This window comes from Mesoplodon densirostris, chromosome 14, assembly GCF_025265405.1.
Source record: "Mesoplodon densirostris isolate mMesDen1 chromosome 14, mMesDen1 primary haplotype, whole genome shotgun sequence".
NCBI classification, from domain to species: domain Eukaryota; kingdom Metazoa; phylum Chordata; class Mammalia; order Artiodactyla; family Ziphiidae; genus Mesoplodon; species Mesoplodon densirostris.
Genome location: NC_082674.1, coordinates 89,197,889 through 89,209,603, shown reverse-complemented (window position 1 = coordinate 89,209,603; position 11,715 = coordinate 89,197,889). Strand labels below are relative to the sequence as shown.

General features: G+C 54.8%; 3 protein-coding genes across 3 annotated transcripts; 2 read left to right on the top strand and 1 right to left on the bottom strand.

The window, feature by feature from the left end:
* The first annotated feature begins 636 nt into the window (after nucleotides 1-636).
* MRPL53 (mitochondrial ribosomal protein L53) lies at nucleotides 637-3,771 on the top strand. The gene is made up of 3 exons (XM_060116616.1): nucleotides 637-817; nucleotides 917-1,029; nucleotides 1,122-3,771. Exons 1-3 carry the CDS (start codon nucleotides 726-728, stop codon nucleotides 1,253-1,255), a joined length of 339 nt encoding a protein of 112 aa, XP_059972599.1. The 5' UTR covers nucleotides 637-725; the 3' UTR covers nucleotides 1,256-3,771.
* Nucleotides 3,772-5,061: 1,290 nt separating this feature from the next.
* On the top strand, nucleotides 5,062-8,787 carry MOGS (mannosyl-oligosaccharide glucosidase). The gene is made up of 4 exons (XM_060117800.1): nucleotides 5,062-5,537; nucleotides 5,723-5,949; nucleotides 6,439-6,635; nucleotides 6,841-8,787. Exons 1-4 carry the CDS (start codon nucleotides 5,186-5,188, stop codon nucleotides 8,582-8,584), a joined length of 2,520 nt encoding a protein of 839 aa, XP_059973783.1. The 5' UTR covers nucleotides 5,062-5,185; the 3' UTR covers nucleotides 8,585-8,787.
* A 177-nt stretch (nucleotides 8,788-8,964) lies between these two features.
* On the bottom strand, nucleotides 8,965-11,465 carry WBP1 (WW domain binding protein 1). Its single transcript, XM_060117315.1, has 4 exons — nucleotides 11,171-11,465; nucleotides 10,091-10,193; nucleotides 9,795-9,971; nucleotides 8,965-9,622 (listed from the first exon to the last, which is right to left on the bottom strand). The coding sequence occupies exons 1-4, from the start codon at nucleotides 11,237-11,239 to the stop codon at nucleotides 9,237-9,239; spliced, it is 735 nt and encodes a 244-aa protein (XP_059973298.1). The 5' UTR covers nucleotides 11,240-11,465; the 3' UTR covers nucleotides 8,965-9,236.
* Nucleotides 11,466-11,715: the final 250 nt, after the last annotated feature.

Genomic DNA, 11,715 nt, shown 5'->3' with positions numbered 1-11,715 from the left:
CTTCCTCTTAAGCCCCAGGAGCCACAGGCCAAACACTGGAAGTCCGGGACACTACCACAAAGTCAATTCCTCAGGAACCACGGAGGTGGAATAGGAATTTCTACACCTAAACCAGTCCCACGGCGTATGCTATATAATAGTACCCTGCACTCCCCTCCCCATCACTATTTTTAGTCATTTAAGACTCAAATGGGGCTGTAGGACCTTCACGTGTAAGCTTCGCTACTCCAGAGTTCCACGTGTTTAATCTTGAACTACCTGAGTGGAGTTTACCCTCTGGTAGGTTTATAATCCCTGACGTGGTGGTGCCCTCTCCTTGGAAGGGACCAGCACTTAAGACGGTGTTAACGTAGATCTGGCACAGCAGGGTACAGAGGAGTGAAGGCTGCAAAAGACGTGGTATCGGAGCCAGGTGCAAACGGCTTTTGCACTATTTATTGTCTTCACCGTGGTGAAGGGGGCTTTTAATGACAGGTAGTGTTTGCTGACCGCGTACTTCGGGCGCCCCATACCCTGTGCCGAAATCATCTGGCTCCCTCCTGGCCTTCCTCCTCTTCTCGGCGGGGGAGCCCAGGGCGGCGGCCTGGGGACCAGCACCACCGACCGTGGCACAGAAGCCGCACGAGGCGGAGGTCGGGGGACTGCGGAAGCGCGTAGCAGTCCACAGCGTCTCGCACTAGCGACACTTCCGCCCGCACGAGTCCTTCCGGGGTGGGGGGGTCACCATGGCAGCGGCCTTGGCTCGGCTCGGACTCCGCTCTGTCAAGCAGGTTCGGGTTCAATTCTGCCCTTTCGAGAAGAACGTGGAGTCGACAAGGTACGAGGGGGAAGGAGTGCGGACGCGGAGGGGCGCGCCTTCCTCCCGCCGGGGGTCTAGCCCCCGCTGCCGGGCGCTCACGCCGTTTTCTCACCGCAGGACCTTCCTCCAGGCTGTGAGCAGCGAGAAAGTTCGCAGCACCAACCTCAACTGCTCGGTGATAGCGGACGTGAGACACGACGGCTCCGAGCCCTGCGTGGACGTGCTGTTCGGTGGGTCTGGTTGGGAGTCGGGAGGGAGTCGCTAGCCCTCGGCGCCGGCCCCGCCGTCCTCTCGGTGCCTGACTCGTTGGTTTCTTCCCCAGGAGACGGGCATCGCCTGATGATGCGCGGCGCGCACCTCACCGCCCAGGAAATGCTCACCGCCTTCGCCTCCCACATCCAGGCCAGGGGTGCGGCGGGGAGCGGGGACAAGCCGGGCGCCAGTACCGGGCGCTGACAGCGCGGAAGAGACCAACAAGCAGGTTTCACCTAAGACTGCTAAGGACACACCTAAGAAGAGCTTGACTTAATTACTCAAATCACTACCTAGAAGACCACAGAGCGCAAAAGAGAAAAGAAAGAGCCCCGTGACCACAAATCCAACCGGTGTTTCTGGGACGAGACAAGATGGGGAGGGGTCTGGACAAATGTGAATTTATTTCACTTTCTTACCATCACTCAACGCTTAACCCTTTTTTTTTTTTTTTTTTTTTTTTTTTTTTTTTTTGCGGTATGCGGGCCTCTCACTGTTGTGGCCTCTCCCCTTGCGTAGCACAGGCTCCGGACGCGCAGGCCCAGCGGCCATGGCTTACGGGCCCAGCCGCTGCACGGCATGTGGGATCTTCCCAGACCGGGGCACGAACCCGTGTCCCCTGCATCGGCAGGCGGACTCTCAACCACTGCACCACCAGGGAAGCCCAACGCTTAACCCTTTGAATTTGGCTTCTTCCAGCACGACTCAAGGTGCCTCTTACTCTTGTTAGAAGTGATGTTTTCTCAGTCCTCATTTTCCCATTTCAGTAGCACCTGCCACGCTTAATTCCCTCCCTTGTGTAACTTCTTTTCCGCTCAGGTCCGTTTTCTTCTTTTAACCATAAAGACATACTACGCTCCTTCTTTCTCTTCTCTCTTTTATTTTTGGGGCATCTCATATTCTGTCATGACTTGAACTACCCTCTTGGGTTAAACCCTACATTTCTGTTTGGCTCCAATCTCAAATTCTGTGCTATAGTCAGGGTACTTACTACCAATTTTCTCCAAATCCCACCAACACTCTTTGTCTAACCCTAACCCGGTAATCTTACATACTCTCTAAAGTTGACCCTTGAACAATGCAGGTTTGAGCTGCAGAGGTCCTCTTACATGCCTGCTTTTCAAATAAATACATAGTACAAGTCCTACACGATCCGTGGTGGTTTGAATCTGCGGTTGTGGAACTGTGGGTGCTGACTGTAAAGTTATCCCCCCGTTCTCAACTCCGTGGAGCGGTTGGGCCCCGAACTCCCATCCCCACCCACTGTTTAAACAGTCAGCTGTACTTGCCTCCTCCCCTGACTTCCTCTTCCTTTAAAAGGCACCTCACCTGCTCCGCCTCTTGAGCTGGAAACCGCAGCATTATCTCTGGTTCTGCCCGCTCTCTGCAGATCCAGTCAGTAAGTTCATAATGTTCTGTCTTAAACAAAAGCTCCTGAAATGTTCTCTACCTTTCCATTCACTCTCCCGTATGATTGTTGCATTCTCCCACCTGGTCTCCTTGTTGCTAACCGTTTTTGCTGCTGCTTACTTTTATCTTTCCAAAGCATATCATTGGTTTTATTATCACAACTTGTTTCAGAGAACAGTGCCTAAAGTACTTTTTAGGCACCCTGCCTAAAGTGTTTTTCATACTAGGTTACCACCCATTAATGTGGATCATGAAGTCAATTTAGGGGGTTAAATCAGCCTTTAAAAAACAAAGTAAAATAGAATAAAAAGTATTAGTAGATGGCACATGGACTGGGAAGTATTCTTTAAGAAACGTAACTTTTAAGCATATAATCATGAGTATAGATACAGGTATTATACAAAGTATGTGTATGTGTGTCTATCTGCATGTACTTGGTTGCAGTATAGAATTATTTCTTACCGCAGGTTGTAGGAAAAAATGCTTGATAACCACTGGTTTAGAGAAAAACTTCAGAATGTTCAGCTAGGCAATCAAGAATCTCTGGACACTGGCTGCTGTGTACTTCGCCAAATATATTTCCTCCTATCCCATTACTGCTGCTCTCTTAAAACGGTGATATCTTCAAAGGACTGGTTTTCCCCCCTCTGCCTTAAAAGAAAGAAAACTATCAGGAGACAGTATACTGTAGTAAAAAGCCAGAAAGCCTGGGATTGAAATCCTAGCTTTTCCCTTAAGTACCTATGTAACTTTGGACACATTACTTAGTCTCTCAGTGCCTGTTTCTTCATTCGTAAAATGGGGATAATAGTACCTACCTCATAGAACTGTTGAGAGATTAAATGAATTGATATCTGGGACTTCCCTGGTGGTCCAGTGGTTAAGACTCTGCTTTTCCACTGCAGGGGGCACGGGTTCAGTACCTGGTCAGAGAACTAAGATCCCTGCATGCAGCGTGGCCAAAGATCAATCAATCAATCAATCAATTGATATCTGTAAACTGCCTAGAACATTGAGTGAGCATAGCATAGTATCTAAGAGGCCGTATGTTATAGGCCTCTTCAGTGACGAAAGGATACAACCTAGATTTGAGTTCTTCAGGTCCATGGTTAACTGGCTGTTATCCTTGGCCAGATTAACTACTCTCATCTGTAAAAACAGGGATGGTTCAAACACTGCTGTAAACACGGATTGAGTGCTGGCACTGTGCTTATAGATTGTGAACTTGAGGCTGGGGCTGTTTTCTCTGTGTCCCCCGCACCTTGCATAGTGCCTGATACAGAGTGTGCAATAAACTTTTGTTGAATTTACCAATATTTAGCATCAACCTTGTGACTTCAACTGATTAGTACTGAGATACAAAGATGAATGGTGAAACTCAGGTGTGTGTACTAAGTGCTACAATATATTGAATAGGTGTGGACCAGGTGCAGTGGTAGCAAGAAAGGACTGACCATTGGGTTCGGTCAGAAGGTGATTGTTAAATGAGTAAAAAGCCTACCAGTGGAGGATGGGGCCAGAAGTCAGATTATAGTGAAAGACGAAGTGGGTGTGCAGCATAAAGTAGTAGTTTTATATAATTAGAGTTTGGATGGGAGGTGTGATAATAGCTAGAATAGCATAAGTGTGTGGAGTAGGGTTTTTTTTAGAGGATGATAGAGATTTGTACTTTATGAAAACACCTTTTATGCTGAGCTGTTGGAGAGAAGTAACTGAATCTAAGTTGCATTTCTTTTTTTTTTTTTTTTTTTTTTTTTGTGGTACGCGGGCCTCTCACTGTTGCGGCCTCTCCCGTTGCGGAGCACAGGCTCCGGACGCGCAGGCTCAGCGGCCGTGGCTCACGGGCCCAGCCGCTCCGCGGCATGTGGGATCTTCCCGGACCGGGGCACAAACCCGTGTCCCCTGCATCGGCAGGCGGACTCAACCACTGCGCCACCAGGGAAGCCCTAAGTTGCATTTCTGAACCATCATCAAATGTAATCTTGGCTCTTCTAGGACAACATCAGGTGCGGATGCTACCTCTGTCCTACAGCCTTCCCTGACCTGGACATAAGCAATCTTTCCCCTAAGCGCCTTTGCTTCCTGGGTTGTAGAAAAGGAAAAAAAAAAAAAGTACAGCCACCACCATTATGGTCCTTTTAGGGTTTATCTAGATAAGCAATCCTAGACTGAGTGGAAGTATGACATCTAAAATCACAGATCCTCTTGGATCCACTCCATTTCACTAGGAAACAAGGCATAGGTGTGGACGATATGATTCAGATACACCTGGGTTCCAAGGTAGCTGCTTCCTGGCTCTGTAGTCAGGGCCAAGTTACTTGAACTTTCTAGGCCACGGTTTTCAGGCACCTGATTGGGGCAATATGGGGAGCGGTTAAATGTAAAACCCTTAGGACAGCGTCTCATGCTCTTAATATACAGTAGTTATTAAAGAAAAAGACAAATGTGATTGGTTTTTCCTACTAGCCTGTCAACTGCGTGAGAACGCGAAATAAACGCCGATCCAGTGGACGCCAGGGACCAGCCCTACGCCACACCGCGCTGTGATGCTCTGGGGCTTAACCTGACGTGGAGGGGCGGGACTTCCGGCGGAAGCGGAGGGGGAGGCACGGGCCAGTGGGTGCGGCTGACACATCAGTGGTGTTCCAGGTGCTGCGTGCGAGCAGGGACCCGGGCTCTGTTGCCATCTCCCCGGGTCCCCGCGACGCCGACTTCCGTGCAAGGATGGCTCGGGGCGAGCGGCGGCGCCGCGGAGCGCCGGCAGACGGAGCGCGGACCGCTGAGAGGGCGGCTCGGGGTGGCCCCGCGCGACGGGAAGGCCGGGGCGGCCGGGCCCGGGGCGCGGCGGCGGGAGCCGCTCTGGCCGTCGTGGTCCTGTCTCTGGCCCTGGGCCTGTCGGGATGCTGGCTGCTGGCTTGGCACCGTGCGCGGCGGGCTGTCACGCTGCACTCCGCCCCCCCGGCGCTGCCTCCCGACTCTGCCAGCCCCGCCGTGGCCCCGGACCTCTTCTGGGGCACCTACCGCCCTCACGTTTACTTCGGCATGAAGACCCGCAGTCCGCAGCCCCTCCTCACCGGTAACCTGGACGCGGGGCGGGCAGGCAGGCGGGCACTTAATCTGGGCGCCCCAGCTTCGCGCCAGATCAAGGGTGGTGAGGAGTGGATCAGGAGTTATTAAGAGGGATGACCCTGAAGTTCTCGGCGACCCAGAGGGACAGGTCCCCTGCTCTCTCTTTGACTTACCTGGCCATTCTACCCCCAGGACTGATGTGGGCGCAGCAAGGCACCACCCCGGGGACCCCTAAGCTCAGGCACACGTGTGAGCAGGGAGACGGCGTGGGTCCCTATGGCTGGGAGTTCCACGACGGTCTCTCCTTCGGGCGGCAACACATCCAGGATGGGGCCATAAGGCTCACCACTGAGTTCGTCAAGAGGCCTGGGGGTCAACACGGAGGGAACTGGAGCTGGAGAGTGACTGTAGAGCCTCAGGTCAGGGCCCTCAGGACACCCTTCCCCTAGCCCAGACTTCCTCCACCCTTCCTTTGCTGCGTGCAAATGCAGGATAAAGTGGGGTTAATAGCAGGGACTCTGAGCCTGGCTGCCTGGTTTGAATCTGCTGCCTGCCTTAAACACTTGCCTGTATGACCATCTCTTTTTTACTATCTCTAAGCCTTGGTGTTCTTGTCTGTAAAATGGAAATTAAAAAGTACCTAACTCAGAATTGTAAGAATTAAAGGAAATAATATGTAGAGTTCTTAGCATAGTACATGGGACAAAAGTCCTATTATTTCCCAGAGAACCCTGTGCAGAGCTCTTTATCTCATCCCACTGGTGCTTACTTTCAGCGACCCTCAGCACTGCTAGATGTGTGGTGTCCACTACGTTGCTCTCACCTGGTGTCCCTTTCCCCAAGGCTGGTTCTCAGGGGAGAGGCTGCTGACCTAACGCTGTGCTTTTATGTCCTCATTGGTCTCCCAGGCCTCAGGTACCTCTGCTCTCCCTTTGGTGTCCTTGTTCTTCTATGTGGTAACAGATGGCACAGAAGTCCTAGTGCCAGAGGTTGGGGCTAAGGGGCAGTTGAAGTTCATCAGTGGACACACCAGTGAACTTGGTGACTTCCGCTTTACACTTATGCCACCAACCAGTCCAGGAGATGCAGCCCCCAAGTATGGCAGGTAACTGGGGGAAGAGAGTGTGGGGTGGTGGTATGGATGCTGACTTAGCCTGAGTTCCATCTCCCCCATTCTACCCTCTTTTCACCATGTTCCCTGCATTGCCAAGACTCTCCCAGCCTGACTCCTGACCACCTCATGTTTTCGCTTTAGAATCCCCACCACTTCCTCCTGAGTAATATTTCCTATTTATCTTTTTCCTTTCAAGCTACAATGTCTTCTGGTCCTCCAACCCAGGACTTCCCTTGCTGACAGAGATGGTGAAGAGCCGCCTAAATAACTGGTTTCAGCATCGGCCCCCAGGGGCTCCCCCTGAACGCTACCTCGGCTTGCCAGGATCTCTGAAGTGGGAGGACAGAGGCCCAAGTGGGCAAGGACAGGGACAAGGGCAGTTTTTGGTACAACAGGTGACACTGAAAGTCCCCTTTTCTGTGGAGTTGGTGTTTGAATCAGGCAGTGCCCAGGCAGGAGGAAGCCAAGCCCTAGAGCAGCTGGCAGGCAGCCTGCTGACCCAGGCCCTGGAAAGCCATGCTGAAGCCTTTAGAGCGCGCTTTGAGAAGACCTTCCGGCTGCAGGAGAAGGGCCTGAGCCCTGAGGAGCAGGCTTTGGGTCAGGTTGCCCTCAGTGGGCTTCTTGGTGGTGTTGGCTACTTCTATGGACAGGGTCTGGTGTTGCCAGACATGGAGGTTGAGGGGTCTAAGCAGAAGGTGGACCCAGTCCTCTTTCCACCTGTCCCTCTTTTCACAGCAGTGCCCTCCCGGTCATTCTTCCCTCGAGGTTTCCTGTGGGACGAGGGCTTTCACCAGCTGGTGATCCAGCGGTGGGATCCCCGGCTCACCCGGGAGGCCATAGGCCACTGGCTGGGGCTGCTAAATGCTGACGGCTGGATTGGGCGGGAGCAGGTGCTGGGGGATGAGGCCCGAGCCCGGGTGCCCTCAGAGTTCCTGGTGCAACGGACAGCCCACGCCAACCCGCCAACTCTGCTTTTGCCTGTAGCCCACATGCTAGAGGGTGGTGACCCTGCCGACTATGCCTTCCTCCGCAGGGCCTTCCCCCGCCTGCGTGCCTGGTTCTCCTGGCTTCATCAGAGCCAGGCAGGGCCAGTGCCACTATCTTACCGCTGGCGGGGCCGGGACCCAGCCTTGCCAACCCTCCTGAACCCCAAGACGCTGCCTTCAGGGTTGGATGACTATCCCCGGGCTTCACACCCTTCACCCGCCGAGCGGCACCTGGACCTGCGGTGCTGGGTGGCACTGGGTGCCCGTGTGCTGATGCGGCTAGCGGAGCGGCTGGGAGAGGCCGAGGCAGCTGCAGAGCTGGGCCCACTGGCTGCCTCCCTGGAAGCAGAGGACAGCCTGGATGAGCTGCATTGGGCCCCAGAGCTAGGAGTCTTTGCAGACTTCGGGAATCACACAAAAGCAGTGCAGCTGAAGCCTAGACCCCCTCAGGGGCTGGTGCGAGTGGTGGGCCGGCCCAACCCTCGCTTACAGTATGTGGATGCCTTGGGCTATGTCAGTCTTTTCCCCTTCCTGCTGAGGCTGCTGGACCCCAACTCATCCCGCCTTGGACCCCTGCTGGATGTTCTAGCTGATAGCCGCCAGCTCTGGAGCCCCTTTGGTTTGCGCTCCCTTGCAGCAACCAGCCCCTTTTACAGCCAGCGCAATTCCGAGCATGATCCTCCCTACTGGCGAGGTGCTGTGTGGCTCAATGTCAACTACCTGGCACTGGGGGCTCTTCACTACTATGGGCATCTGGAGGGTCCCTACCAGGCCCGCGCTGCCAAGCTCCACAGAGACCTCCGTTCCAATCTGGTGAGCAATGTGTGGCGGCAGTACCAGGCCACGGGCTTCCTGTGGGAGCAGTACAGTGACCAGGACGGGCGGGGCATGGGCTGCCGCCCTTTCCAGGGCTGGACCAGCCTAGTCCTACTGGCCATGGCTGAAGACTACTGAAGGGGGAACTTGGGAGGGGAGCCAGGCCCCTGATGCCACTCTGGAGCCGAGGGACAAGGTCTCTCACTTCTGCCCCCAGCCCTCAGGTACCCGTGCTTCAAACCCTCCTCAGCTCATCTCAGGTGTCTCCTTGCTGACATCCCACGTAGCCCGGGAGTGAATGTGAATTCAGAGTCTATTTTTCTAAATAAATGGGAAAACCATGCCAAACTCTATTGCTTTTGCCAACTTTGCCTCACCAAGAGGTCTTAGCTCGGTCCAGGCCTTAGGGCTGCCTGCTGTCCCTTCAGAGGAGGTGGAAAAAGTGGCCATTGGCTGTTCCCTCCAATCAAGAGCAATGCAGTAAGTTGAGCACCAGTCCACCCAAATCCACAAGCAGCTGGTTCACATCTCTTTAATGAGGTCCGAGGCTCCTGTGCATGTCTTAGGAGATGGAGCTATAGTACAGTCCCCCAAACGCTGCCTTTCCCCTCAGGACTCCGGCCCTTTCAGACCGATTCTAGGAGGGCAGGGAGAGGCCGAGGAGGACTCGGGGAGTTGGGAGCAGGGCTGTTTCTGGTGGGCGAGGAAGCCACCCACCCGCCCCAAACTGCTGACGGGACGTCCCCTTCACTGGAAGCCAGCCCCACAGGAGAGACCTGGGGCACAGGACTCAGGGGCCGTGCACAGGGGACTGGCCCTCCACGTCTGCTGGGGCGGCACCAGCCCTGGCCTCCTTGACCGGCTCCCCCTCACCGGAGCCAGGACAAGGGGAGAGCTCAATACCTGAGTCCCCCGTCAGGCGGCGACAGCGGCGGAAGGGGGGCGTGGGGGCAGGGCTCACCCCTGGCCCAGGCTCACCCTCCGGATGAGGGGGGTCGCCCTGGTGGGAGGAAACGTCTGCCGCATCTGTTCCCTCTTGGTGGGCCGAGGAGCAGCAGCTGCACTCACTGGAGGCAGGCGAGGGGCAGCCCGAGGCTGCGGCGTAAGGAGGCGGCGGCGTGCCTGGGCGGTGAACCACGTCCTCGTAGGCCGGGGGTTTGAAGGTGCTGAGGAGGCCTGCAGGAGAGAATGGCATGGTTGGTGGAAGGCAACAAGGGGTGGGGCGGTGGTCTCTTTCCTATTAGCAAAAAGTGTGCTTTGAAATGTTTGAAAAGGGAGTGTGGGATGAGTCGGGGTCCTGTTGTGGGAGGGACCACTGGTAGTGAGCCCAGAGCCTCAAGTCACTCACGAAGATCAAGCAGTGAACCGGGAGGGACAGGGCCAGCCCCATGGCATGCCCCGTGGTAGGCCAACAAGTTGATCTCACGCTGCCGCTGCTGTTGCTGCAGCCGGAGTTTAGCTCGTCGATGGCGGAAGGCGCAACAGCAGCTAAAGAGAATGAGGACAGTCCAGAGCAGCCAGAACCCTGCAGGAAGTGAGGAGGGAGAGTCTTAGATACCTCCCAGGCAGAGAAGGGTCCTTGCAGGCGGAGGTCCAAAGGCAGGCGGGCAGAAGGACCCCAGAAGAGCCCTCTTGAAGACTCACACCACAGCTCATAGTAGTAGGTGCAGCAGCCCGTCTCCCCGCAGCAGTGACCACTCTCACAGAGGTAAGGCTGGTTGTTCACGCCTGGGCACAGCTCTCGAAGCTGGGAGCAAGGAGGCACTTAGAACCAAGGGGGGTTCCAGCCCAAGGCACTGTCCATCCCCAACCCCTGCACACACATACACAATCCCACCCTGTGAACCAAGTTTAGCTCACAGGAATCTATGGGAGAGGGAAGAGTGATGCTGAGAGGAGTGTTCAAATACCTGAAGGGCTGCCAGCATGGAAGAGGGTTTGGAATAGCAAGAACCAGTCTAGAGACCAAGATTAAGATGCAAGGTGTGGACATACAAAGAGGCAGATTTCAGCTCTTTATATAAGAGGCTGCTCTCATACTCAGGTCTGGCTCCCCAGGGTGTTTTCTGTTAAGGGAGTATTTTGGCAGAAGCCAGAAGCCAGTCTGAGCTATCTCAAAGTCTCAGACAATGGGTAAGGAGTTTAAGGTAATTTCCAAAGCTGTTTTCATCATCATTCCCCATGGTCTGCCAATCCCCACTCCCAAGCTGGATCTTTCCACCCCTGGGTCTCAGGCTTCCTAGGGTAGAGGAGGGTCAGTGTGAGACCCAGAGCAGGGCTCCCAACCAGATGGGATTGCTGCGGATGCTAAAGGATGGCATCCAAGGCGCGAGTCTGGGTTCCAGCTCTTCTCCAAATTGCTCCCTCAAGAGAAGACGCTGCCAGACTCGGTTGTGACAATAGGCACATAGAAAGACATCACAAATAACAGTTGCAAAACAGAGGGAGCCTCCCTGGGGCCTCGCTATGCCTCTGGTCACTGGAGAGCCACTGCAAGCTTCCACTGCAGCCACGGGATGGGGGCCTATGAAGCTGCAGGCAAAAGTCAACTGCATCTACAGTACATTACAAAGTTTAGACAAAGAGTGCAAGGAACATATCTAGGAACTTTGCAGTACCTTTGTCTCCGTGAGTTCCTCCCCCACCCCCCAAAAGGCAGGGACAAGGAAAGGGGAACGAGAAATAAATGGCTGTCGTGATAGGCTTTTGGAGCTGTTGGGATACCTGCTGTTGCGGCACCCGAAGTGCCCCCCAGTCCTCCTCGCTGCCGTTCCCGCCGCTGGCCCGAGCCATGCCTCCGCCTACAGCCCCCTGAAGACCACAGTCTCCTCTACCGCCAGCCACCCCGCCCCTGCCACCTCTGCCGCCACCGCCATGGTCCCTGCCCGGCCCATCTTCGCTGCCTCCACCATCACTTTGCGACCGGACCTTCCATCCAGCCAGAGCTCTGCCAACTAGCACCCAGGTTGTTCCGTCCTACCAATCCACATCACCCTCCGACAGATGGGCCAATAGGAAAGATCACAGGCTCCTCCCTGTGACCAATCTACAGCAGCGCCTCCGCCACTCTCCCAGACAACAAGAGCTTGCACAGACAAAGAGTGGGGTAAGGTTCGACCCATGGCCCTGACTGACAGCGACAACAGCCAATACGGACAACAGAACAGGCTTTGCGCTACCAACCAATGAACGGCCGCCCAGAACAGCAAAGTTCCCGCTGATTGGCTTGAGCCCTATTTTCCAGATGACGCCAAACGCTGAACCACGCC